The 24,763-nt window shown below is 37.6% G+C and overlaps 1 protein-coding gene and 1 pseudogene across 8 annotated transcripts in view; one reads left to right on the top strand and one right to left on the bottom strand.

The window, feature by feature from the left end:
• Window positions 1-24,763, bottom strand: part of CNOT1 (CCR4-NOT transcription complex subunit 1) — a 100,998-nt gene that overhangs the window by 18,213 nt on the left and 58,022 nt on the right. For 3 of the 7 annotated variants that reach the window (XM_082862892.1, XM_082862896.1, XM_082862898.1), the window contains exons 17-31: window positions 17,785-17,935; window positions 16,359-16,560; window positions 15,265-15,411; window positions 13,958-14,082; window positions 13,431-13,717; window positions 12,433-12,511; window positions 9,409-9,639; window positions 8,942-9,082; window positions 7,355-7,534; window positions 5,508-5,624; window positions 5,079-5,189; window positions 4,660-4,737; window positions 4,309-4,486; window positions 3,352-3,482; window positions 546-842 (exon numbers count right to left, since the gene is read on the bottom strand). In XM_082862892.1, the coding sequence (XP_082719018.1) occupies window positions 546-842; window positions 3,352-3,482; window positions 4,309-4,486; window positions 4,660-4,737; window positions 5,079-5,189; window positions 5,508-5,624; window positions 7,355-7,534; window positions 8,942-9,082; window positions 9,409-9,639; window positions 12,433-12,511; window positions 13,431-13,717; window positions 13,958-14,082; window positions 15,265-15,411; window positions 16,359-16,560; window positions 17,785-17,935 (2,455 nt within the window). The remainder of the gene's footprint in view (window positions 1-545; window positions 843-3,351; window positions 3,483-4,308; window positions 4,487-4,659; window positions 4,738-5,078; window positions 5,190-5,507; window positions 5,625-7,354; window positions 7,535-8,941; window positions 9,083-9,408; window positions 9,640-12,432; window positions 12,512-13,430; window positions 13,718-13,957; window positions 14,083-15,264; window positions 15,412-16,358; window positions 16,561-17,784; window positions 17,936-24,763) is intronic. The other 4 variants (XM_082862894.1, XM_082862897.1, XM_082862893.1 and 1 more) reach the window with 3 other exon arrangements.
• On the top strand, window positions 19,932-21,046 carry LOC309977015 (cytochrome c oxidase subunit 6C-like; annotated as a pseudogene). The gene has a single exon. The product of its transcript is annotated as a cytochrome c oxidase subunit 6C-like (transcript).

The raw sequence follows: 24,763 nt of genomic DNA, 5'->3' as shown, positions 1-24,763 counted from the left end.
ACTGGAACATCTTACCAGGTTTCTGTGAAGATGGTGAACACTATGAAAGCAGTAAAGCAGTAAACAAAGGCATTATTAACCATGACATATGAGACCCCAAATTAATAACTGAGTTACCTGAAGAGTGTGTGTGTGTGTGTGTGTGTGTGTCTGTGTGGTGTGTGTGCTCACACAGACATACAGAGTCACTTTAAGGTGTTTTGTACTGTTCTACTCCAAAGTACTTTAAATCTAAATTCTTCATGGTAAACAGAATCAAGACTGTTAACTTAGGCAGTTTTTAAAAAAAAATCCTTAGTTTCTTTAAACCAGTAAATATCTGGAGTATCTACTATCTGCCAAACACTATTAAGGATATAATAGTGAGCAAAAACAGACACAATGCTTCATCTCACAGAACTTACAGTCTAAAGGGGAGGACATCAAACACATATGGTAACTATTATAATAAGTGGAAATGCTCACTGTTACTAGCAAAGGAAAAGAAACATTTTCAGATAAGCAATAATGAGTTTTATACAACAACAAGAAAATAATCAACTTACACGAAGGGCTGAGGCAAAACTGTTTTTCAGGTTGGTGGATATGCTCATGAGTAAAGGTTCCCTGCAAGTAATCATAGCCATTCCAGCTGTCAAGTTCCTCATCATGTGATGAGCTGCTATTCGCATTCGAGATTCCTCAGAATCCAGGGCAAAATCTTTCCTGACTATTTGCTCACAAGTAGTCATGGCAATCTTAATTGATCGATCCACTACAGGATGGACCAGCTCCTGGACGGCCCGTTCAATTGCTTGGCGCACACACTGCTTCAACTGTGGATGGGCCTGAAACAAGGGAATCTAGGGAGGAAAAAACAAGTCAACAGCTTGTTTAACTAAGACAACCCAATTTCTATCAGTAATCACACCCATGTTTTTGTCATTATTTCAAGGTTAACCATGAACTACCAATTTCTACTTTAAATTAACCAATGAAAAGCTAAGGAAACAACCTGGGCTCCAAAGAAGGCGTAGTAGTCGGTATATCTTGTGATAGATACATGATTATAGATAAAATTTAATGGGCAAACTGTTCATTACAAGATGCTTAAAGACACTACCTGCTTAGTCAAAATTTGTGGCCCAAGTACTCCTAAAGAAAGTAACTTCTTGGGACTTCCCTGGTGGTCCAGTGGTTAAAAATCCACCTTCCAATGCAGAGGACGCGGGTTCGATCCCTGTTTGGGGGACTAAGATACCACATGCCATGCCAAGGGGCAGCTAAGCCCGTGTGATGCCAACTACTGATCCCATGTGCTCTGGAGCCCGCATGCCACAACTAGAAAGAAGCCTGTGTGTGACAACTAAGACCCGACGCAGCCATAAATAAATGTTTAAGAAAGAAAAGAAACTTCTTTAGTAGCATGCGGAAATGCAAGAAGAATCAAGTTTACAGAGAAAAGGCTTTAAAAGAAATATCACATATTCAGTTTTAATAGGTTATGCCATATTTTTTTCCCCAAAATGATTATATTATACCCCCCACCAGCAATGCATAACCGTTTCTATTGTACCAACAGCTGGTATGATCATACTTTCAATTTTTGCCTAGTTGGGGGATTTTAAATTTTATATTGTGGTTTTAATTTGCACTTTCCTGACAGCTAATGAGGTTTAGCATTTTCCATATGCTGGATGACTTTTAATATTTCTTCTTCTACAAAATATATCTTTAGTTTTTCTGTTGGGTTCTTTTCTTGGTTTGCAGGTTTATTTATATGCATTAAATACTAATCCTTTGTGGTTATATCTATTGGGACTATCATTTCTCTGTGGCTTGTCTGCTCACTTTCTGCATGGTACTTTTGTCTTTTAAATTAAAAAAACTTTATTGAAGTATAGTTGACTTAAAATATTACATTAGTTTCAGGTGTACAGCGTAGTAATCAGTATTTTTATAGATTACATTCCATTAAGTTATTACAAGATAATGGCTATACAAGAAAAGGCTTTCTACAAAAACTATTATTTTCAAGATAGCAAGCGTTTTATAAAAATTTACCATACACTGAAACCTGCTTCATTGAAAGACTGCTTCCAGGTATTCACTGAATTTTTAAGAAACTTAAAAAAATATTCATGATGAACTTACAAAAATATTCAATTATTGGGAGTATTGTAAAAGAGAATCATAATTTCTAGACCTAGTTTTCCCCCAAAAAACCAAGTGCCACATCTACAGAAGCAAAAACAAACAAAAAACAGGTTAAAAATGATCTCTTTAAAACCCTTTCAAAGTCCTTTAAATACAAAACTTCAATGTATTTACGTTACGACTGTTTCAATTTCTAAAAAGCAAAGACCATGAAATCTGATTTTGAACTAAACAACTGTGTTAAGCAGAATAAGAGAATGAGGATAAACAAGCAATCATCACCCTCAATATACAGAGTAGAATACTACCTTTAAGTATAGGAAAAAGGGACTGATGGGAAGTTAAGAACAGACAATCTCACAGAATCAGGCCACAGAAACATAACTGAGCGTACTAAGTCCACTTCCAGACCTTGGCCTGGAGACTTTACACACACACACATGCACACACCAGCTCAGTTCCAGCTATCTTCCAAAAGATATGGCTTAATGCAAGACTAAGGTGACACGATAATAAAGAAGAAAAACCTGGAGATTTCCCTGGTGGCACAGTGGTTAAGAATCCGCCTGCCAATGCAGGGGACATGGGTTCAAGCCCTGGTCCGGGAAGATCCCACATGCCGCGGAGCAACTAAGCCCGTGTGCCACGACTACTGAGCCTGCCCTCTAGAGTCCGCAAGCCGTAACTCCTGAGCCCACGTGCTGCAACTACTGAAGCTTACGCACCTAGAGCCTGTGCTCCACAACAAGAGAAGCCACCGCAATGAGAAACCCGTGCACAGCAGCGAAGAGTAGCCCCCGCTCGCCACAACTAGAGAAAGCCTGTGCACAGCAATGAAGACCCAACACAGCCAAAAATAAATAAATAATAATGATAAAATACAATAATAATAAAAAGAAAGAACAAAAACCTATGGTATACACTAAGCATCTTCTGACTATATAAGGAATGCTTGGAGACTTTGATTATATTGGCAGCTTACTCAATTATCATGGGTTTGGACATGAGGGGCCAATATAAGTGATGTCTGATCACGACTTACTTTCAGAGTAGAAAAAAGATCTCAGCTATACTACACAGCAACTCCTGATCCCTACTCTCTGCCACAAAAGCCTACAACCTAGGAATCCAGAAGGAAGGGGAAGAGGGATGGGAAAGTAACCAGTTTACCTTGTCACGAAGTAGGAATTTAGGAATAGGGTGGTGTTTACTTACTGTTGGGTTTAGAGTAATGTGTGGTGCCAGGCCCGCAAGGGAATAGACATTGATGTCATGGTAACTGTACTGTGGCTGTGGTGGAACCGTGGCTGTACAGGTGGTACTGGTAGCTGGTGTTGTAGAAGTTGCTAAATGTAGAGAGATAAAATAAGAACTAATAAAAGGAGCACACTTCTTGACTTTACTATAAAATTAGCAGGGCATCATGTGGTCTTTATCTAATTAAACTAACTGAATGGCGGGGAGGGGTGGCACAGGTCACATTCTTCCACCTTGAATTATTATAAGGGAAATTGTTATTTTAATAGAGATTTGAACAAAGCATGTAAAACTGTATCGGTGCATGGTGGGCACAGAAAGCAATCGAGGGGTCATGCCACATTAGCAGGCCCAAGCCTTGTTCGATTATTCTATATTATAGATGTCAGTTTTCAACCTAGGCTGTTCCCTTGATTTACCTGGGGATTCTTAAACTGAGAGCTGAGAAAAAGAAGAAAAGCTGGTTCATTCTAACCACAACTCCCAATCATTCTACACTCCTACAGCCCCCGCACTTCCAGTCCTCCTGGACCCAGGTCAAATAATCCAGTCCTCTAACAGGTCGAGCTGGTCTGGCCACCCCCAGATTTGAGGAATAACACAGGTCATCATGCCAATGCAATTCTTTCTCGGAGACCTCAAACAATGTAAAAGATAACCTGGCTTAGTTGGGATATGAGAAATAACTGATTAATAATATTAGTTATGAATACCACATGAACTACCCAGATAGATTCTAATATAGCAAGACAATGCCTAAACATAACTAACTTTTCCTTAATAATTTAGAAGGCTCACCAGAAAGTACACAGTTTCAGCACCCCATTACACAGAATAATTATAATTTGTTATATGCATGGGAATGTACCATTAAAGAGAACATCTGATAAACAGAGGGCTAATTATCACACTTACTTGTGGTTGTGATTGGAGGGAGCTCTTCTGGCTGCTTGACATCTTTCTTTGGAGCAGAGAGTTGCTCATCTAAGTTCTTTAGGCGATCTTTATCCTTTAGGAGGTTTCCAGGTTTCAGCTCATTTATGTCTAATGCAAGGTTCTTGCAGAGGACCTCAATCTCAAACTTCAAGTTTAACTGCATAATTCCAGTATTCAATTAGAATATTAAAAATGAAAATTTAGCTTCATAATATACAGTATTCTCACCCATTTGTCATAGTGCTTCCCCCCAAATACCCTCTTTTTCCTGTAAATCTTAATAATGTAAAGCCAGAGAGTGTTCTTAGGGATAAGGAGCAACAAATTTACCTTTAAGTCATGTTCCTGATGTAGCTCAGCTAATACATTCATAATTGCCATTGTCCAGGGGTTGGGTGGCCTAAAAACCTAAAGAAAACCGTTATGTTAAATAAGCTTGCCCCAAAATTACTCTTTAATTTGTATTATCTAAAAGTTAAGCACTTACACCTATGTGGCCATAATAAAACCCCTAGCCTTCCCATTTACAATACTGTATTTCAGAAAAACACCAGAACCCAAAACCACCCATTAAAATCAGTCCTATAATACTACTTGGCCTCTCAATTTGGAAACCCGAGTTTCCCTGAGGAAAATTAACTGAACTAGCTCTATGTCCATAAGAACTAAGGTTATAGCCTCTAAACCTTGTGCTAAAACAAACTAACTCTTACAAATTAGCCATCAATAAAATATTAAAATTTACTCACCACACTACGAATGCTAGATTCTAAGACTTTGGCAACGAAGGGGACTACATAAAGCAACTCTTGCTGTCCTTTAACATAAGCCTCTAGCAGCAAAGATTTTACATCCAAGTCCTAGAATAAAAAACGTATTTTTAAAAGCTAGTAATATACTAGAAAATCCCTCACAAACACCCCCAATTATACCTTGCCAAACTCACCCCTGAAACTGGAATCAATAACCTGACCCTCGCCTTATGAAAAGGAAGGGGTAGCAATCATACCTTATTGGTTTTTGTTTATCCTGCTAAACAATGTAAGGCCATGAGCATGCAATTAGGGATTCAAAACATGGGCCAAACTTTTACAGCCCCAAATAAAGTCAAGACTTTTAAACAGAATATGCTGTATGAACATTCTCAAGTTTTACATGAGCTTTTGGTTGAAACTCACAGTGTGTAAGATGGGTTTATTTTTAGCTAGTGTGATCATTCCTAGCCAATGTCCCAAATTCTTCAGCAAAGAACGATCAGAGAAATTGGCTGCAGCTTTATCAGAGGTCAGGAGCACCTGAAATAGTGCAGGATTAAGGAAGGTATGACAATGAGCTTATAAAAAAATATTCTCAACTAAATGTTTAAGAATTCCATTATTCTACATTAAAAACAAGCTGTCAATAGAGAACATGCCCCCAAAGTAGATCTTGTCCATGTATCATTGTGATACTTTGTGTGTTCAGTGACATTTTTACCTTCAAATGCCTTTCCATTTAAAACAAACAAAAAAAAGGTAATACAAGTATATTGTATAAAGTAACACAAGGTTAAAAGTATCATGTATGGTCTCACAACTAAAAATTTTAGCTAGGTTTGAAGCAGAGACCCAACTGCAAATCTATCTGGAAGAGCTAAATTCAATTCAAATGAAGACTATAGCTATACTTTTTAAGTCCTTCCCAGACAGCAGGCATACTGAGGAACATAACAAGATTGCAGTAAATGTTGTGATCTTTAGCATTATCTGTGGAGACAACTAAGATAACTTTCTAGAATACAGTGTAATATTGCTTACACACTTATCACATTTCTAGGATACCTAATCCATTTCTTCAATTCTTTACTTCTTTCTTAAGGGGGACAGAACCAACACATGAGAGTGCCTTGGGTACACATGAAGAGTGTCTTGGGTACACACATATCCACTTACTATATGATACCTTTTAATTTATGACTTTAAGTTTAAATCTGTAATTTAAACTTTTGTTTAAAAGAAAGGATCTTGAAATTCTGCTCCAGATTATGTGGAAATTTTTATATATCCCAATCATCCTTGCTATCAAATAACAAAGGCTGAATATAGTTATGTTCCTTAACTCCATACAGCAACAGCAGAATGGCACAAAGTCAGCTGTGCAACAGAAAGGAGACAGGAATTCTTTTGCACTACAGCGTAACCAAGAATAGGGAAAATTCCTATCCACAGGTTTAAATATAGTGCTGGTTCCTAAGCCAATATTCCAAGTTATTCAGCAAAGAATGTTTTCAGCTACATGCTGGTTCACACTGTTTTCTTGAAAAGTTATTCCTCCTAAGAAAAATACTTGGATTTTATAGAACAAGCATTAGCTCATTAGGAAGAGTTTGAACTTAAACTTCTGAGAGTGCTAAACAACAGCTATTTCACAATAGGTCTAGAGTCTTGAGATACCTGGCACTTAAGACATAAGGGAAAATACTCACTGCAGCACTGTTTCTGTAATAGTGAAAGATATTATCAACCAATATAATGGATTTCTATAAGACTATTAAAAAGAGAGGGATTAAAGCTAAGAGTATATAATCAAATAATATGCGGAGGGAGAAAAAAGAACTGAAACATCTACTGTCACTTTAAACTTTAAAATTACAAAATATGTAGTCCCTCAACCCCATCTTACTTACTCTCCACTTGACCAAAAGATAAATTACTAATCTACAACCTGCTATTAACAGACCTGACACCAGAACTATTGTTTTCCTAAAAACATGCACAAAGGGTAAAGATTTCAAAACCATGCATAGAATGATGAAAACAAATTCACGAGTGGTTACTTTCAAAGTAAATAGCGCATAGAATATGTCTGTGAGACTAAATTCTTCAGGAAAATTTAGTTCTATAAACCCTAGAGCAACTTTCATAAATACTTTAACATATACACATACAGGGGAAAACAGCAATACCCCTCCCCCTCCAATTACACCTGTACAATCAAGTATTCCCAAACTCAAAACATTAATAAAAAGAAATACAAGAACACTTACTTTGATGTTTCTATAGGTCTCATTCAGAACCATCTTATTAAATTCAGGATTCTTCAGTGTGTCAAGGAAGTTTGAATATAGGCTGTGAAAGTTTGGCTCAATACTGACTCTCTTCATAACCAGGTATTGTGAAACCCAAGGCATAAATTCTTCCTTCACAGTTTCCTTTAGTTCTTCAACCTAGAAAACCATTATGACATGGGAAGTATACAATTAAAAGATGATAAAATAAGTTTTGTGTTTTCTTTCTGTGAACAATACTACAGCACGTGCTCCTTGCAAAATTAGAAGCTAAAGTACATGCTAGGGCTTCCCTGGTGGCTCAGTGGTTAAGAATCCGCTTGCCAATGCAGGGGACATGGGTTCTGAGCCCTGGTCGGGAAAGATCCCACATGCCACGGAGCAACTAAGCCCATGCGCCACAACTACTGAGGCCACGTGCCACAACTACTGAAGCCCATGCGCCTAGAGCCCATGCTCCATAACGAGGCCACTGCATTGAGAAGCTCGCGCACCACACAAGGAAGAATAGCCCCTGCTCGCCACAACTAGAGAAAGCCTGCGCACAGCAACGAAGATCCAACACAGACAAAAATAAATTAATTAATAAAAATAAATAAAGTACCATGCTACATCTCTCCCAATTTCAGACAGATGCTATCCAAGTACAGTATGTTCAATTCCATCTAAGTACAGAGTCAATCATCTCTAACTGGGTGATTAAAACTGAAACATCTACTGTCACTTTAAACTTTAAAATTACAAAATATGTAGTCCCTCAACCCCATCTTACTTACTCTCCATTTGACCAAAAGAGGATATATTACTAATCTACAAACCTGCTATTAACAGACCTGACACCAGAACTATTGTTTTCCTAAATTTATATCTCCAGAAATTATCTGTAAAGTTTGAAACTTCTCTTCCAAAAGGGATGCTGAGTGCTTCAAAATTCTCCCCCAATCAATTATGGTGGGATTTTCAAAGGCAGCACTTGCATTATAAATTACATCTCAAAACCCACTTGTTCAGGCTAATCTTGTTGACTAAAACGGACATTTCCAAGTATTGTCTTAGCACATAATCTTGTGCATCATTACCTTTCAGAAGCTCTACCTCACTTATTAGGTGCCTAATGGTTTCTGGGAGGGCATGAATTGTGATTAGAAAGACAAATGAAATTTCCATCATCATGAAATCATTTTCAAGTTTACTTCAAAAAGGCTATAACTCACTGCAAAACAATGTTATTTGGGACTTCCCTGGAGGTCCAGTGGTTAAGACACCGCACTTCCACTGCAGGGGGTGTGGGTTCAATACCTGGTAGGGGACCTAAGATCCCACACGCCACAAGGTGCAGCCAAAATAGAAAAAAATAAAAAATAAAAAATAATACCAGTGCTATTTAATGTCTACAAAATCCACAACCAGTAGTTGTATATCCATGTTCCCTTCATTTTCATTCTATTATCTCTACCTTTAAAAGTATTAAAAGGGTGCAGAATGTCATATATAAATCCCCCAACCCATCAAGGAAAAGAATAGAGAGCATTTGTAGTGATATATAAACTATTATTTCAGACTCACCTTTTGTGTCATATTTGACTGGGAGAGGTTGTTGAAGATAAAAGCAATTTTCTCTTGGATATTTTCTGGGGGCTCTACGATTCTCTCTGTTTGATCTGTGGCCACAAGTAATGTATCTATATTTGTAGTATTAATAGAAGGCTAAAGAAATAAAATACATAAAATAAACAAACTGAAATCCTTCCTAGACAAATCCCGGGGCGGGAATGTATACAGATTTCTTTAGTATACAAAATATACATGGTGTGTATGACTGTGTACTGGAAGTGCTGGAAAGACTATGTATTGAACTATTATTAATAGTGGCTGTGTGTGGGAAATCGGGGTGGGAAGGCAGAGAGACAACGGGAGAAATGCTTTTTTTTTAGTAGGCATGTGTTATTTATAATAAAATTAAAATACATGTTCACTACTGGATATATTACAACATATCAAATCCAACAAAGAAAAAAGACAGACCTACTTACTGGCACATCTTTCTTAAAGCTGACTCCAGTTGGCCTGGTGACTGTAACTGTTTTAGCAACAGTGGTGGTTGTTGAGGTGGTTACCATAGTGCTAACCTGACCAGCAAGGGGAGCTTTCGCTGGAACCTGGGCCTGGGCCTGGGCTTGAGCCAGTGCAATACTTCCAGGGGTTGTGATAGAGCCCTGCATTTTCACAGGAGGATCTCTAGATTGCTGTCCATACTCGATATACTATGGGGGTAGGGAGAGAGAAACACATTAAAAGAGTTCTTAACAGAAACTGAATTTTTTGAATTACACCTCGCTCACTACTGAGAGAATAGAAATTATTTCAGAGCATTCTTTTGGTTCATCTATCTCCCTTACGTCTCACCCCATTCTGGTCCATATTCCTATATCTATAACATATAATTAAATATAATATATATATAATATATATATAATATATAGTGGATACCATGAACTCCTTAAGGAGTAAAGGTAAAATATTAATATGTTTCTAAAGTATTTATCAGAGAACTAGTCTAACAAAACAAGTTCCAAAAGAGTAGCCACAAATGCCTGCATATAAATTTCCTTAAATCCCTTAATACATGTAAAGTTTTAAAAATTATATAGTAAACTGATTTCTTTTTCTTAAATTTTATTTATTTATTTTTGGCTGTGTTGGGTCTTTGTTGCTGCATGCGGGCTTTCTCTAGTTGCCGCAAGTAGGGGCTACTCTTCCTTGTGGTGTGTGGGCTTCTCGTTGCGGTGGCTTCTCTTGTTGCAGAGCACAGGATCTAGGCGCGCGGGCTTCAGTAGTTGTGGCACGCAGGCTCAGTAGTTGTGGCTTAGTTGCTCTGCGGCATGTGGGATCTTCCTGGACCAGGGCTTGAACCCGTGCCCCCTGCATTGGCAGGCGGATTCTTAACCACTGCGCCACCAGGGAAGCCCAAACTAATTTCTTTTCTATTGGATGCTGATGAGAAAACCGTGGCCTAAAAAACACACTGCAATATGAGTCCGCTCTCAATAAAGCTATTACCACAAAACAGTGTATACCACACCACCTAGCCAACTGGAGGTAAGCATTATACTGGATGTTCTAGGACAAGTTTTTCTTTCCATTTCACAGACCAATAAGTCCTTTTCACACACAAATCAGAAGACTGACACACCCTTTGTGATACTATTTCCCACAGCTTGTACCTATAACAAAACAAACTATTATCTATATATACAATAACTTTATTCAAAAAAGGGGACGGGGCTTCCCTGCTGGCACAGTGGTTGAGAGTCTGCCTGCCGGTGCAGGGGACACGGGTTCGTGCCCCGGTCCGGAAAGATCCCACATGCCGCGGAGCGGCTGGGCCCGTGAGCCATGGCCGCTGAGCCTGCGCATCCGGAGCCTGTGCTCCGCAACGGGAGAGGCCACAACAGTGAGAGGCCCGCGTACAGGAAAAAAAAAAGGGGGGGGGGGACATTTTCAAGGAAGGACAATCTCTGAAGAAAGTACAGCCCTTTAAATTGACTATAGAAATATAAACAGTGACCTCCCTTCTCTTCTCTGGGTATCTTGTTACAGTGGGAACTAGGATCACTGCTTTGTGTGATCACTTTCATACCACCTCCCTTGTTCCCTCTAGTCTTCCAAGGCCCATATTTCCAGCTCTCAATTCCAAAAACACTTGATTGTAGTAAGCCTCTGACCTCCCATCCTAGCTTTTCAAACTCTGCTTTCCTGTCTAGTTTTCAGTGCTATAGTTTTGGCACAGTCCTCCACCCCCTCAAGAGGCACGAATACACTCCTGCCCCCCATGCTATGGTTTCCTACGCTAAACCATCATAATGACCCTACCCTCCTACAAACAAACCCAGTGGGATGAGGTAGAAAGCGCTGGACTAAATTATAATAGAATTAAAAGTAGGTTCAAATTCTGATCTTTCTGATTTCTTAAAAATATGATCTTATAAAGCAGTTCATCTTTTATTTTAATAAAGTAAAATAAAGTCAATAGAGATTAATCAACTTTCTTTGTTTTCTATAAGCTGACTTTGACCAAAGGTAAGGCAAAAGTGTGAATGTTTAGTAATCACCTAAAAATCAATCATTAAAGTAATAGTTTACAAGTTTCAAGAATAATCACAAAATGTGGCTTAAAATATATATTCTCTAGGTCCATTTCCTCAGGGACTGTCTCCTTTTTAACCTCAAAGGAATCTAAGCAGGTAGTTTAAGAAGGCTGTATTTTGGGCTTCCCTGGTGGCGCAGTGGTTGGGAGTCCCCCTGCCGATGCAGGGGACACGGGTTCATGCCCCAGAGCGGCTAGGCCGGTGAGCCATGGCCACTGAGCCTGCGCACCCAGAGACTGTGCTCCGCAATGGGAGAGGCCACAACAGTGAGAGGCCCGCGTACCGCAAAAAAAAAAAAAAAAAAAAGGCTGTATTTTTAAGAAACAGCTGGTCTGAAAGTTTTATATGAAACAGCTCTGGGAATTCCCTGGTGGTCCAGTGGTTAGGACTCGGCGCTTTCACTGCCGTGGCCCTGGTTCAATCCATGGTTGGGGAACTAAGATTCTACAAGCCGCGTGGAGCAGCACACCCCCCGCCCAAAACCACAGGAACAAAAAAACAAACCAAACCACCACCACCACCGAAACAACAAAAAGAAACAGCTCTGATTCATGTTAACATTTAAATCAGAGGGACAACTTTACTTATTTTAATCAAAGAGTCCCACTCCAAATCCTTTTTAGACTCAGGCAAGGGATTCTTGGTAACAGCGAAAGATGTCTACCTCAATAGCATTATTAGGCTAAAAGAACTAGCAAAAACCTTTTATTAAATCAAGCAAAACCACTGCTTACAAAAGGTAACCCAAAATCTGTATTTTTTCATGATTAACCTGCAAAACAAGCAACAAATAATATGTATACTTGTATCATGCCAATCATTAAGAAATCTTAATGCCATTGCCAGTAAATCCAAATTCAAATTAAAATAGATAAACCATCCAACTACGTAGGTACTGAAGACACTTACCTCCTGTAAATGATGTGGAAATTGCATAAAGTGACTAATAGAAGCCAAGTGCTGACAATACTGGGGATAGTCCTTCAATCTGCCAACAAAAACATTCATTCTTTACCATTTCATGTAAGAACAGAGGCAGCACAATTTAAAATTTTTCAAAAGCTAGTCTAGGCCATTTCCCCCCTTTCTCCCTTTGAAATACCTTATTTGAAGAGAATGCCAAAAGGAAGAACAAAGAAGTAAGGGGGTGGATATTTATGAACTTCACCCCTTTTACATCAAAAAAGTTATTACTGATTGTTTTTTAAAGGTCTTATTCCACTTAATATTAGATTACAATGAGCCACTAAAACTACTGTCTGGAAACGACTCCAAATGTTCATCAACAGGTGAATAGAAAAACAATTTGCTAATGAACCCACAGAATGGAATACTACTCAGCAGTAAAAAGAAACAGACTACTGAAACATGCAGTAACATGGATAAATCTCAAAAGCATCATGCTATGTGCAAGTCAGACTCATACACATTGTGTATGATTCCATTTAAATAATACTCTGGAAAAACTAGACAAATCAGATCAGTGATTGCCAGGGGTTAGATGTGAGGGGAAGTTAACTACAAAGGGGGAATAAGAAAACTTCTTGGGGGTGACGAAAATATTCTGTATCTTGATTGTGGTGTTGGTGGCAGTGGTTATACAACTGTTAGAATTTGTCAAACTTCAAAGAGCTGTTCACCTGAAATACTGACTTTTACGTATATAAAGTATACCTCAATAAACAAACCAAAAAAATTGCTATTTCATTTTATACTTTTCCTACCACATATTTGTCAATTGTAACGAATTTAATTGTCTTCACTTCTTCCTCTTTTACTTCATACAGTCATGAAGATTAGTTAATATACATATAATGATAAGGCATGGCAAGAATTAGTTGAAAAGTAAGCTACTGTTTCTCCTTATATTAAAAAAGAGAAGCTTCACAGGAAACCTATCCACTCACCTATTTTTAAATCTATCTAGTGCAGCAATCCCAAAATAATACATTTTGGATCCAAAAGGCTTGCGTAAGGCTTCAAGAACATATCGTAGGGCCAAACCTAATGCCATGTAAGTGACCAGTCCTTTTTCGATTATACCACCGAACAGGCAGGCTGTTATATGTAACTCTTTATCAGGGTACTGGGGGAAGAACCGATATTCTTCGAACAAGTTCCTTAGCATACAGTTAAATACTTCTCGTTCTCTCTTTATGGTAGAATCTTTAAACCTCTGTAGCATTTCTAATACCTGGAGAAAGCAAGACAAAAATAATATACACATAAAGGAAACCATTATTAAGAGCATTCCTCAAATATTCTTTATGTTTAAGCAGAATATTTAAGAATAAACTGAGCTTGAGACAAATATTAAGGTTTCCAAAGATGCACAAACATATCAAAACACTTTGTGTTGGGATTTCACTTTGAAAAGGGCATTTATTTAAGATTTACCTAAACCATAAAGAATTAGATCGTCCTAGACACTCACCTCATCAACAGACATGGTTGGATGTGGTGGGTGATTATATATTCTCTGGAAATAGCTGTTTGCTTCATCATCTATCTCTTTACTAAAGTGCTGATTTGCCTCTGGCCACACCTGAGACAAGTCCGCTGTTAGAAACAGAAAAGCAACCAGTGGGCATTTAGGCTCTTCCTTCACTCCCCCACATAAAGCATCACTCCCCCACATAAAGCAGAGCCAGAGAGACCAATACAGTTTGAATTTTAAGGAAAAAATAAAGTGTTTTAAGTGGTCAAGTTTCAATATTCAAGTGCTCTAGGGACACAAAAGATTCTCACAAAACTGCCTTACAACCATAGTCCTACCCTAGTACTTTCTTCATAAGGATTTATCACACCATGAAAGTTCACTAGGTTCAAATTCATAATGCACTTACCCTCAATACAACCTCACTTGAGGTTAACAAATCTTTACTACTTTATTAAAAAAAAAAAAAATCACCTTTTACATGTAAGAATTCTCAATGCATGTGCATGACACTTGATATAAACACAACGCATGCTACAAAACATAACATTCAGACAAGTCTTTCACACTAACATTTTAAAGTCACTGTCACTTGGTATACTTTCAAACCTTGTATGATAAATGTTTAGACCCAATGACAAGGATATTTATAAGCCAATGATACCTATGTATTTACAAAGAGGACGTCTCTGATTTTGAAATAACCTACTAAAGGAGATTAAAACTTAAAAAATTGGTTTTTGTAGCATCATATATATGGCAATACTTATGTGTACTATAAGGCTATATATATCATAAAGCTATTATATTAAAATAAACATTAAAGTAAATATAGTTATTTACTTTATAAACTGCCAAGCTGAAACAGAAATCTGAAATTCTCCTGGCTGCTCCTGATTTGTTAAAAAAAAAAGGAAAGAAAAGGAAAGAAAAGAAAAAAAAACACTAAAAAATCTTTAGGATAAGTATAAGACTTACATACATAGACTTAAACTGATGAAAGTCTTTTCTCTTTACTTCTTACTTTTAGGATAACACCTCAAAGGATGCTACCTCTTATTAACAGTCACCTTGTTCTGGCAATCCAGGATCAAAGGCAGAATGATACCTCAAATTTTTGTTTTAATAATTTAAATGTATGAATTTACTCCCACTGATCTAGGAGGCGTATCAACGGCCCTACTAACAATATATTAAGATAAGTCAATGTCTTTGTCCATGTATCTCTAGGGACAACAAATTGGACATGCAAGTTTTATATGCATCAGTCACACTTCACAATCACAGACAACACTACCACTTACAAGGTTTCATCTTACTCTGCTGGAATGTAGGCTGGTTCAGTCCAGAGGTGCCCAGTTTCCTCTGCACAAAAGGATCGTTATTCACTGCAGGGAGTCCAAGAGCCCCAGTTCCTATACCAGTCAGGCTGCCTGTGCCAAGACCACCTACTAGAAAGAACGAAGGCAGCCAGAAGTTTTATCGTTACTCATATTCTTGACTTTATTCACATCAAAAAATAAGTTTTTAATTAAAAACTTATATTAATTAAAAAATTAGGGTCTTTTGTTAACTCAGTGGTAACTAGGTTACAGAGTTATTACAACATTTCACTCCTTAGGTTTTAGTACTCTAAACTTATACTCTGGCAATAAAAGGTTCAGATAGCTTAGGAGAAACATGTGGTTACTAGAGGGGGAAAAAATGTAACCTTTACTTCAACATTAAGTTAAAAGCCAAAATATGTGGGGCTTCCCTGGTGGCGCAGTGGTTGAGAGTCCGCCTGCCGATGCAGGGGACACAGGTTCGTGTCCCGGTCCGGGAGGATCCCACATGGCGCGGAGCGGCTGGGCCCGTGAACCATGGCCGCTGAGCCTGTGTGTCCGGAGCCTGTGCTCCGCAACGGGAGAGGCCAAAACAGTGAGAGGCCCATGTACCGCAAAAAAAAAAAAAGAAAGCCAAAATATGTGGAAAAGTTTTAGGGATTTACTATCATTTCCAAGGTAGGTGCAAAAAGGCAGAACATATACCTGAATCTGGTGTGTGAAATATTCTACCTTTATTATACCAACCTTGAGTAATTCATAAAGCTATGAGTTTTGATCTAAGCCTAAGTTCTTCAGAATGTGGTTAACACACTTTTAATATTTGTACTATCATCTGATAATACAATCCTTACTGAATAATTCAACTAACTTTACAAGTACAAATATCCTCACTGCAATTTGACTAAATTAATGTAATGTTTTTCTCTTCCCAACTTTGGATATGAGCGCAATTTTTCACGATTTAGTTCAAGCAGCTTTCCTTTATCATAGTGACTCCAAAACACCTTATATACACTAAGGCACGATGAGGCTTACAAATAATCTGCACCCCTACCCACCAACCCCCTTACCTGGAAGCTGTGATGAAAGTCCTCCAATACCACTGAATGCAGTTGTCTGATTTGGGGTTGAAAGGGGTGGAAATGCTTTTGCTGGTGACTGTGGGGTACTGAATGCAGAACCCAAATTTGGAGGAAAGCCCTGCATACTCTGGGTGTGAGGGGCAGCTGAACCACCTATACTAAGAGATGCCATTCCAGCAAGAGGGTCAATCTAAAGAAAAACATTATAAAAACGTATTAAACATACTTCAAGCAAAGGCAGACAAACGACACAGGTAAAGCAATCTTTAGCAACAGCTCTTCAAATGCTTTATATAAACTGCAAAACCACACACAATCTTGATGATGCTTAAATCCCCAAATCAAGAGTACCAGTCATTTTTCTTATTATATCATAGATGGACTAGGTTTAAAGAGTTAGCCCCTGCCAAAGAACCAGAGCCACAATATGAGGGCTATAAAACTTCAAGAATAACATTTCATACGAATTTCTCTGAAGCTGTACTACTAAACATTTAGTAGTGACATGGGGCAGTCCGTAAAATTTCCCGTAAGCCCCTTTAAAAGAATTCTCTCAATGCAAGTTATTTAACTTTCAACACAATAAAAGCATTAGAAATTAGAAATCTAGTCAAAACAAATATATCTAGTCAAAATTTGAGAATCTTGGGGTTGGAGGAGATCAGCTCTGATTTAAAAAAAAAAAAAAATCAAAACCAAAAAAAACCCCAAAACAGAAACAAAAAACAAGGTATACTATTCACCAAAAGATTTTATAAAATATCTAATAACTGCACTTCTAAGCTTCTTAGTTTGTGGCATTATTTCAGACCTTTGTGACTATAGAAAATAATACACAAAATGCCTTTTATAAAGTGGTCACTGAAGAATCACTAAATGCTCTTTCTTTTCTTAAAATAAACCCCAATCTGCCATTCAATGCAGCTGAAAATAGAAGCGGAATATGTTGCTCCCAGAGAGAAGGGGGTGGTTGGTGTCAGGGAGTAACTTAAATGTACCTTGTTTTTAAAAGAGCAGTTCAGTTGAGAGCTGAAGAGCCCCAGTTATAACAAGTCCTTATGCTCTAGCACTGTTGCTTGGCCCGTGAAGCTACAAACAAGACACATCAGGTTCAAAGGCAGTGCTTATTTCTCAAGTCTAAGTTATTCTTATCTTAAAAAGAAGCCCTAAATAAGTTGTTTTGTATCTTTCCTCTCATAGTCATGTTCTTTCTACTTAATGATTAAAATCTGTTCTCAACCACAATGCCTATTTACGGATCTCCTTTAAGTGGATACTAGACATGCAGTTATCTAAAATATAATAAATTCAGACAAAAATTTCCTTTGAGTAGATTATTAATGATGATGTACAAGTTTATTCTATTCCAAGTCTATGAACAAATGGAGATGTACCAAGTGTAGTGTTCATTTACCTGAACAGGAGAAATGGCATCTAAGCTGCTAGCACTAGGAGGGCGTCCTTTTGGCATAACTCCAGGTGGTGGCTGTCTGGCCTTGTTCATAACATTACTGCAGTTGGCTACCATGGTGAGGATGGTTTCTGATAACTCCTGAGAAACACTCCTTAAGAGAAATGAAAAGTGAAAAACGTCACTTATTATTTCCTAGAACACCTAAATAAACAAATCTAGGTTTCTAATAAAGAAAACTTGCTAGAACCTATGGCCAAATTTCCACCATATCCCATGTTTTTGCACCTGTCATTAATCACCAGGATTTTCTGAGCACTGGCTTTCTCTTGAAAATATTTTTTACACCTCTGAAATTAAGCCTTGTGTATAGTGTTGCCTATGTATTTTGAAATACTATGCTGTAAGAAACATTCCAAATCCTCAACTACTTCATCAAAAATTATGCCCAAATCTGGACATATCAAAGTAAACAGGTAAGCATTTTTTAGACTAGGTTCTCATAGTCAAAAATAAGACTTTTATTTAAGTATAGATAAAAATGCCATACCCATAGTCACTAACTGTATTTGGCAAGCACATACAGAATTGACTGACTTCTAAAATGTCAAATAGGATGCACGGGTTCGATCCTTGGTCGGAGAACTAAGATCCTGCATGCTGTGCAGCGTGGCCAACAAAAACAGCACTACATCAAAATCTACAGTTTTTTTATTTTTGCCAACATGAAAAAAATGAGTGGTTCAAATACGGACTAGAGGGAGGGGGCAATGTAGGGGCAGGGGATTAAGAGGTACAAACTATTATGTATAAAATAAGCTACAAGGTTATATTGTACAATACAAGAAATACAGCCAGTATTTTATAATAACCATAAATGAAGTATAACCTTTAAAAATTATGAATTAGTACACCTGTGACATATAATATTGTAAATCAAGGATATTCAATAAAAATTAAAAATATGGGCTACAAATGAAAATGAACAATGAGTTACTTTTACATCCACTGAAGCAAGGGAGAAAAACATTACAGACCATGGAAAAGAAAAGAGAGATGTCAACTCCTAACGGTGTGGACCTACTTATTTAAGTTAGTAGTAAGTAGTAAAACCATTAATTTCCAAAAGATATTTCAAATAGAAGAACATGAGTAGCTGTCTCTAGCCTCTATGTATCTGGGTTAAAAATACCCACCTCCCCTGCAATTAAAACTTCATGTTAAAAAAACTTCATGGAGATAGCCATATTTCAACTTTCAGATTAGCTACAAGACAACGGGGAAATAGACCAACTGCCTCTGGTTATACTAAAAGGAGAACTTGCTATAGAGAAAACTTTTGCACCTAACAAAATTACACATGCATTTCCCTTTAACGTAACAATTACTTCTGGTGGGCCCAAATATACACTGGCAAAAATGATGTATGCAAAATGCTATTCGTTGCAACATTATTTGTGACACAGAGTGGAATAAACAGAATATCTACCAATGGGTACTGATTTACTAAGGCACAAAACATCTATTCAGTGGAGTACAACAGATTAATTACAAGGAATAAGGAAACTATAATTTCATGGCATGGACTCTGGGATATATGATCAAATGAAAGAAGCATAGTGCAATAAGTATATAATATACTACCTTTTCTACCGGAAAGAGGAAAATATATACTTTTCTAACACAGAGATAACCCACAAAAAAACAAAAATGGTTAACTACAGGCGAATAAAAGAACAAGGTGTTAAAGTTCAGTGGGTTTAACAGTATTAAAGTTAGTGTTAAAGATGTGCCTAAAAATGCATACAGAATCACAGGGTAAAGAATAGCTTATTGATTCTTATTGATAAGAAAATCTCCAATCTTAGCTGAACACAAGGCTTACCCAAACAGAGATTTCAGGGACCAAAGATGACAAAGAATACAGACATTACTGAATTCGTTCAGAAAAGAGCAATAACAAAACAAAAAACGCTTGTGTGGGGGTAAAATCTGATTTCAAGAATTGCTGCATTATTTAAACTTTCCAGTTTTTGACCACAAATTATAAGACATGCAACACATGCGCACACACACACACACACACACACACACACACACACACACACACACACACACACACACACACACACAAAGAAGGCATGGCCCGTACGTAGGGAAAAAATGCTATCAAGAGAAACTGTCCCTCAGGAAGAACGGATGTTGGACTTAACCAGACAAAGACTTTAAATCAGCCATTTTAACTATGTTCAAAGAAAAAAAAAGTCAAAAGAACTACAGGGCCATTTCTCCACCTGTCTGGAAGGACATCGTTGTTGAGCTGTCAAGGAGAAAAACTACCATGGCTTCCAGTTCTTTGACAAAACCTCAGATGCGTGGCCTTCTGGCCAAGCGTCTGTGATTTCATATTGCTGGAGCATTCATTATCTCCTTGGGAATTGCAGCTTTCTGTAAGTTTGCTGTGGCTGAAACAAGAAAGAAGGCCTATGCAGACTTCTACAGAAATTATGATTCCGTACAAGATTTTGACGAGATGAGGAAGGCTGGTATCTTTCAGAGTGTGAAGTGATTTTGGAATATAAAGAATTTCTTTCCATTTAGTTCCATGCAAGTTTGTCACTTACCTGTGTTCCTGAACTATGAAACTATGAACTACTAATATCTGGGCTAAGGAACAGCTTCTCTTGATAAATAAACGATTAACAAAAACAACAAAAAAAGAACTACAGGAAGTTTGAAAAAGATATCTCAAAAAACAGAGTGTATCAATACAAATTTAAAAAGAAGAAAGTAAAATAACTGAAATGAGAACTTCACTACGGGTTCCCAACAGCAGATTCAAGCACGTAAAAAGCATCCAAGAACTTGAATATAGTCCAATAAAGATTGAAAAACTGAAAGGGAAAAAAATAAACACAGACTGAGACATGTGCAACACTACCAAAGGTACCAACAAAACATAATGAGAGGAGATAGAAAGGGGTAGAAAGAGTATTTGTTGATAAAATGGCTGAAAACTTTCCGAATTTGATGAAAATTAATTTACACATCCAAGAAGCTCAACGAATTCCAAGTAATATAAGCTCAAAGAAATCCATGCCTAGAAACAACATAATCAAGCTGTTGAAAGAAATAAATCTTAGCAGCAGCAAGAGGGGCAACTTATATACAAGGGAGCCTTTAAAAAAATTAATAGCTATGGAAGCCAGAAAGTAGTGGGACGGCATATTCAAAGTGTTGAAGAAAAAGTAATGTCAATCAGAAATCCTTTATTTGACAAAACTATCCTTCAAATATAAAGGAAAAATTAAGATATTCTCAGATAAACAAAAGCTGAGGTAATTCATCGGTAACAGACCTGCCCTAATAGGAAATAATAGAGTGACTTTCCTGGTGGCACAGTGGTGAAGACTCTGCCGCGCTACCAATGCAGGGGACCTGGGTTTGATCCCTGGTCAGGGAACTAGATCCCACATGCATGCTGCAACTAAGAGTTTGCATGCCACAACTAAGGAGACCACGAGCCGCAACTAATACCCAGCACAACCAAATAAACAAATACATAAATACTTTTAAAAAAAGGGGAAAGAAATAATAGAAACCCTTTGGGCTGAAATGAAGACACTATACAGTAACTTGAATCTGTATGAAAAAACAGAGCACCCGTAAAGGGACATAAGGAAATATAAAACACATTATGACTGTATTTCTCGCTTATATATAATCTTTTTATCTCCTACTTGGCTTAAAGGACAATGATTACATTAAACAATAACATCAAATCTTTTGATGGGCACACAACGTATAAAGATACTATTTGACAATAGCAGCACTTTGTTTTTGTTTTTTTATTCTTTGCGGTACGCGGGCCCCTCATCGCTGTGGCCGTGGAGCACAGGCTCCGGATGGCCAGGCTCAGCAGCCACGGCTCACGGGCCCAGCCGCTCCATGGCACGTGGGACCCTCCTGGACTGGGGCACGAACCCACGTCCCCTGCATCGGCAGGCGGACTCCCAACCACTGCGCCACCAGGGAAGCCCAATAGCACCACTTTGAAGGAGGAAAGGAACAGAACCATTTAGAGGAAATTTTTGCATCTTATTGAAATTCAGTTGGTGTTAATTGGAACTACATTGTTTTGAGTTAAAAATGTTAATTTTAATACCCAAAGGAAAAAAGAAACTCAAAAACATGTCAACGTTAACAGCAAGGAAATTAAGGTGATACGCTAGAAAGATCTATTTAATATTAAAGGAAGAGACTTCCCTGGTGGTCCAGTGGTTAAGAATCCACCTGCCAATGCAGGGGACATGGGTTCGAGCCCTGGTCCGGGAAGATCACACATGCTGCAGAGCAACTAAGCCCGTGCGCCACAACTACTGAGCCTGCGCTCTAGAGCCCGCGAGCCACAACTACTAAGCCCACACGCCACAACTACCAAAGCCTGCGTGCCTAGAGCCCATGCTCCGCAACAAGAGAAGCCACCGCAATGAGAAGCCCACGCACCACAACGAAGAGCAGCCCCCTGCTTGCCGCAACTAGAGAAAGCCTGCACACAGCAACAAAGATCCAAGGCAGCCAAAAATAAATAAATAAATTAATTAATTAAAGACAAAACAAAACAAAAAAAAACACTAAAGGAGGCAGTAATGGAGGAATGGAGATGCAAAACAGACATACGACATATAGAAAAACTAAGCAAAAGAGCATGGGTAAATCCTACCTTAGCAGTAATTATGTCAAATGTAAATAAATTAAATACTCCAATTAAAAGGCAGAAATGGTCAAAATGGATTTTTAAAAAATAATCCAATTATATGCTGTCTAAAGGAGACACTTTAGATTTTTAAAAAACACATATAACTTGAAAGTAAAAAATGAAAAAAGGTATGCCTTGCAAACCTTAACCAAAAGAGAACTACAATGACTATACTAATTTCAGACAAGATCGCCTTTAAGAAAAAAATTAATAGACAAAGATACTTTATAATAATAAAAAGGCCAATCCAACAGAAAGACATACATACTTACAGAGTCCCAAAACATATGAAGGGAGAATTAAAGGGAGAAATAGATAATTCAAAAATATAGCTGGAGGCTTCTATACCTCACTTTCAGTAATGTGTAGAGTCAACACTACTTTATTATAAACTTCAAAGTTGCTGAGAGCCTAGATCTTAATTGTTCTCACCACAAAACATAAATGATAATTATATAACATGACAGAGATGTTAGCATAAAAAAGCCTAACCTTCCAATTAATAAATTTTTTAAAAGTTCAAACTAAACCCAAAATAAGCAGAAGGAAGGAAATAATAAAGTTTAGAGCTGCAATAAACTAAATGGAAGACCTGAATTACTAAAACCAGAAATTCAAAGAGAGGACATTACTACCAACATTACAGAACCAAGAAAGATTATGGGGTATCGTATAAAATAATCGTATGCTAACAAATTAAATAAGCTAGATGAAATAGACAAATTCCTAGAAAGACACAAACTACTGAATCTAACTCCAGAAGAAACAGAAAGTCTCAACACAGCAATAACAAGTAGATACTGAATTAGTAAACAACATCCACCCACAAGAAAAAACCCAAGACCAGAGGGATTCACTGAATTCTATGGAACATTTAAAGAATTAACACCAAACCTTCTCACAACAATTAGAAGACTGGACACTTATCAACTCATTTTATGAGGCCAATATTATCCTGATACCAAAACCAAAGACAACACAAGAAAACTACAGAACAATATCCCTTAGGAATACAGACACAAAAATGCTCACCAAATACTAGCAAAATGAATTCAGCAGCATATAAAAAGGAAGTGTATACAAAGACCAAGTGAGATTTATCCCAGGAAGGCAAGGTTTTTTAACATCCAAAAAATCAATTAACATAACATACCACACCAACAGAATAAAAAACAAAAACTACATGATCATCTCAATAGATGCAGACAGAAACATTTGACAAAATGCTTTAATGAAAAAACACCAAACAGGGACTTCCCTGGCAGTCCAGTGGTTAAGACTCTGAACTTCCACTGCAGGGGGCATAGGTTCCATCCCTGGGTCAGGGATCTAGGATCCCGTGTGCCTTGAGGCGCAACCAAAGCCAAACCAAACCAAACTCATCACTCACACACACACACACACACACACACACACACACACAAACTAACTAGGAAACCCCCCTCAATGTGAAATATAACTATAAAAAACCCACAGCTAACATCAAAGTTAATTCTGAAACACTGGATACTTTTCTCCTAAATCAGGAACAAGATAAGGCTGTCTGCTCTCACCACTTCTATCCAACTTCAGACTGGAGGTTCATGACTTGTACAAAATACCTATCAATAAGCATAACAAAAGAAGTGCAAACACACTGAAAGAAATCAGAGCCCTAAAGAAATGGGTAAATATCTCAGATTCATGAATTGGAAGGCTTAATACTGTTAAAATGGCACTATCCCCCCAAATGATCTAAAGATTCTACATAATCCTTATCAAAATCTCACTGGGCTATGTAATTTATTTGCAGAAATTGACAAGATGACCCTAAAACTCTTATGAAAATTCAAGGGACGCGGAATGACCAAAACAATCTTGAAAAAGTAGAGCAAAGTTGGAGAACTCACACTTCCCAATTTTAAAAGTTACTAAAAAGCGACAGTAATCAAGACAGTGTGGTACTGGCATAAGGATAGACAAGATCAATGGAATAGAACTAAGAGCCCCAAAATAAACTCATGTATTATGTGTAACTGATCTTTTAGAAGACAATTCCACAGGGACAGACCAGTCTCTTCAACAAATGGTGTTAGGACAAATGAATATTCACATGCAAAACTATGCATCTGGGACCCTGTCTCACACCACATACAAAAAAATTAACTCAAACAGATCTCATACATATTTTATGTAGTATATATAGTACTTTGGACTTAAAAACCACTGGATTACCTTAGATGT

Source organism: Leucopleurus acutus (genome assembly GCF_964270905.1).
Source record: "Leucopleurus acutus genome assembly, chromosome: 20".
NCBI lineage: Eukaryota > Metazoa > Chordata > Mammalia > Artiodactyla > Delphinidae > Leucopleurus > Leucopleurus acutus.
Note: the sequence above shows the minus strand (reverse complement) of the source record. Positions and strands in the feature narration are given on the sequence as shown.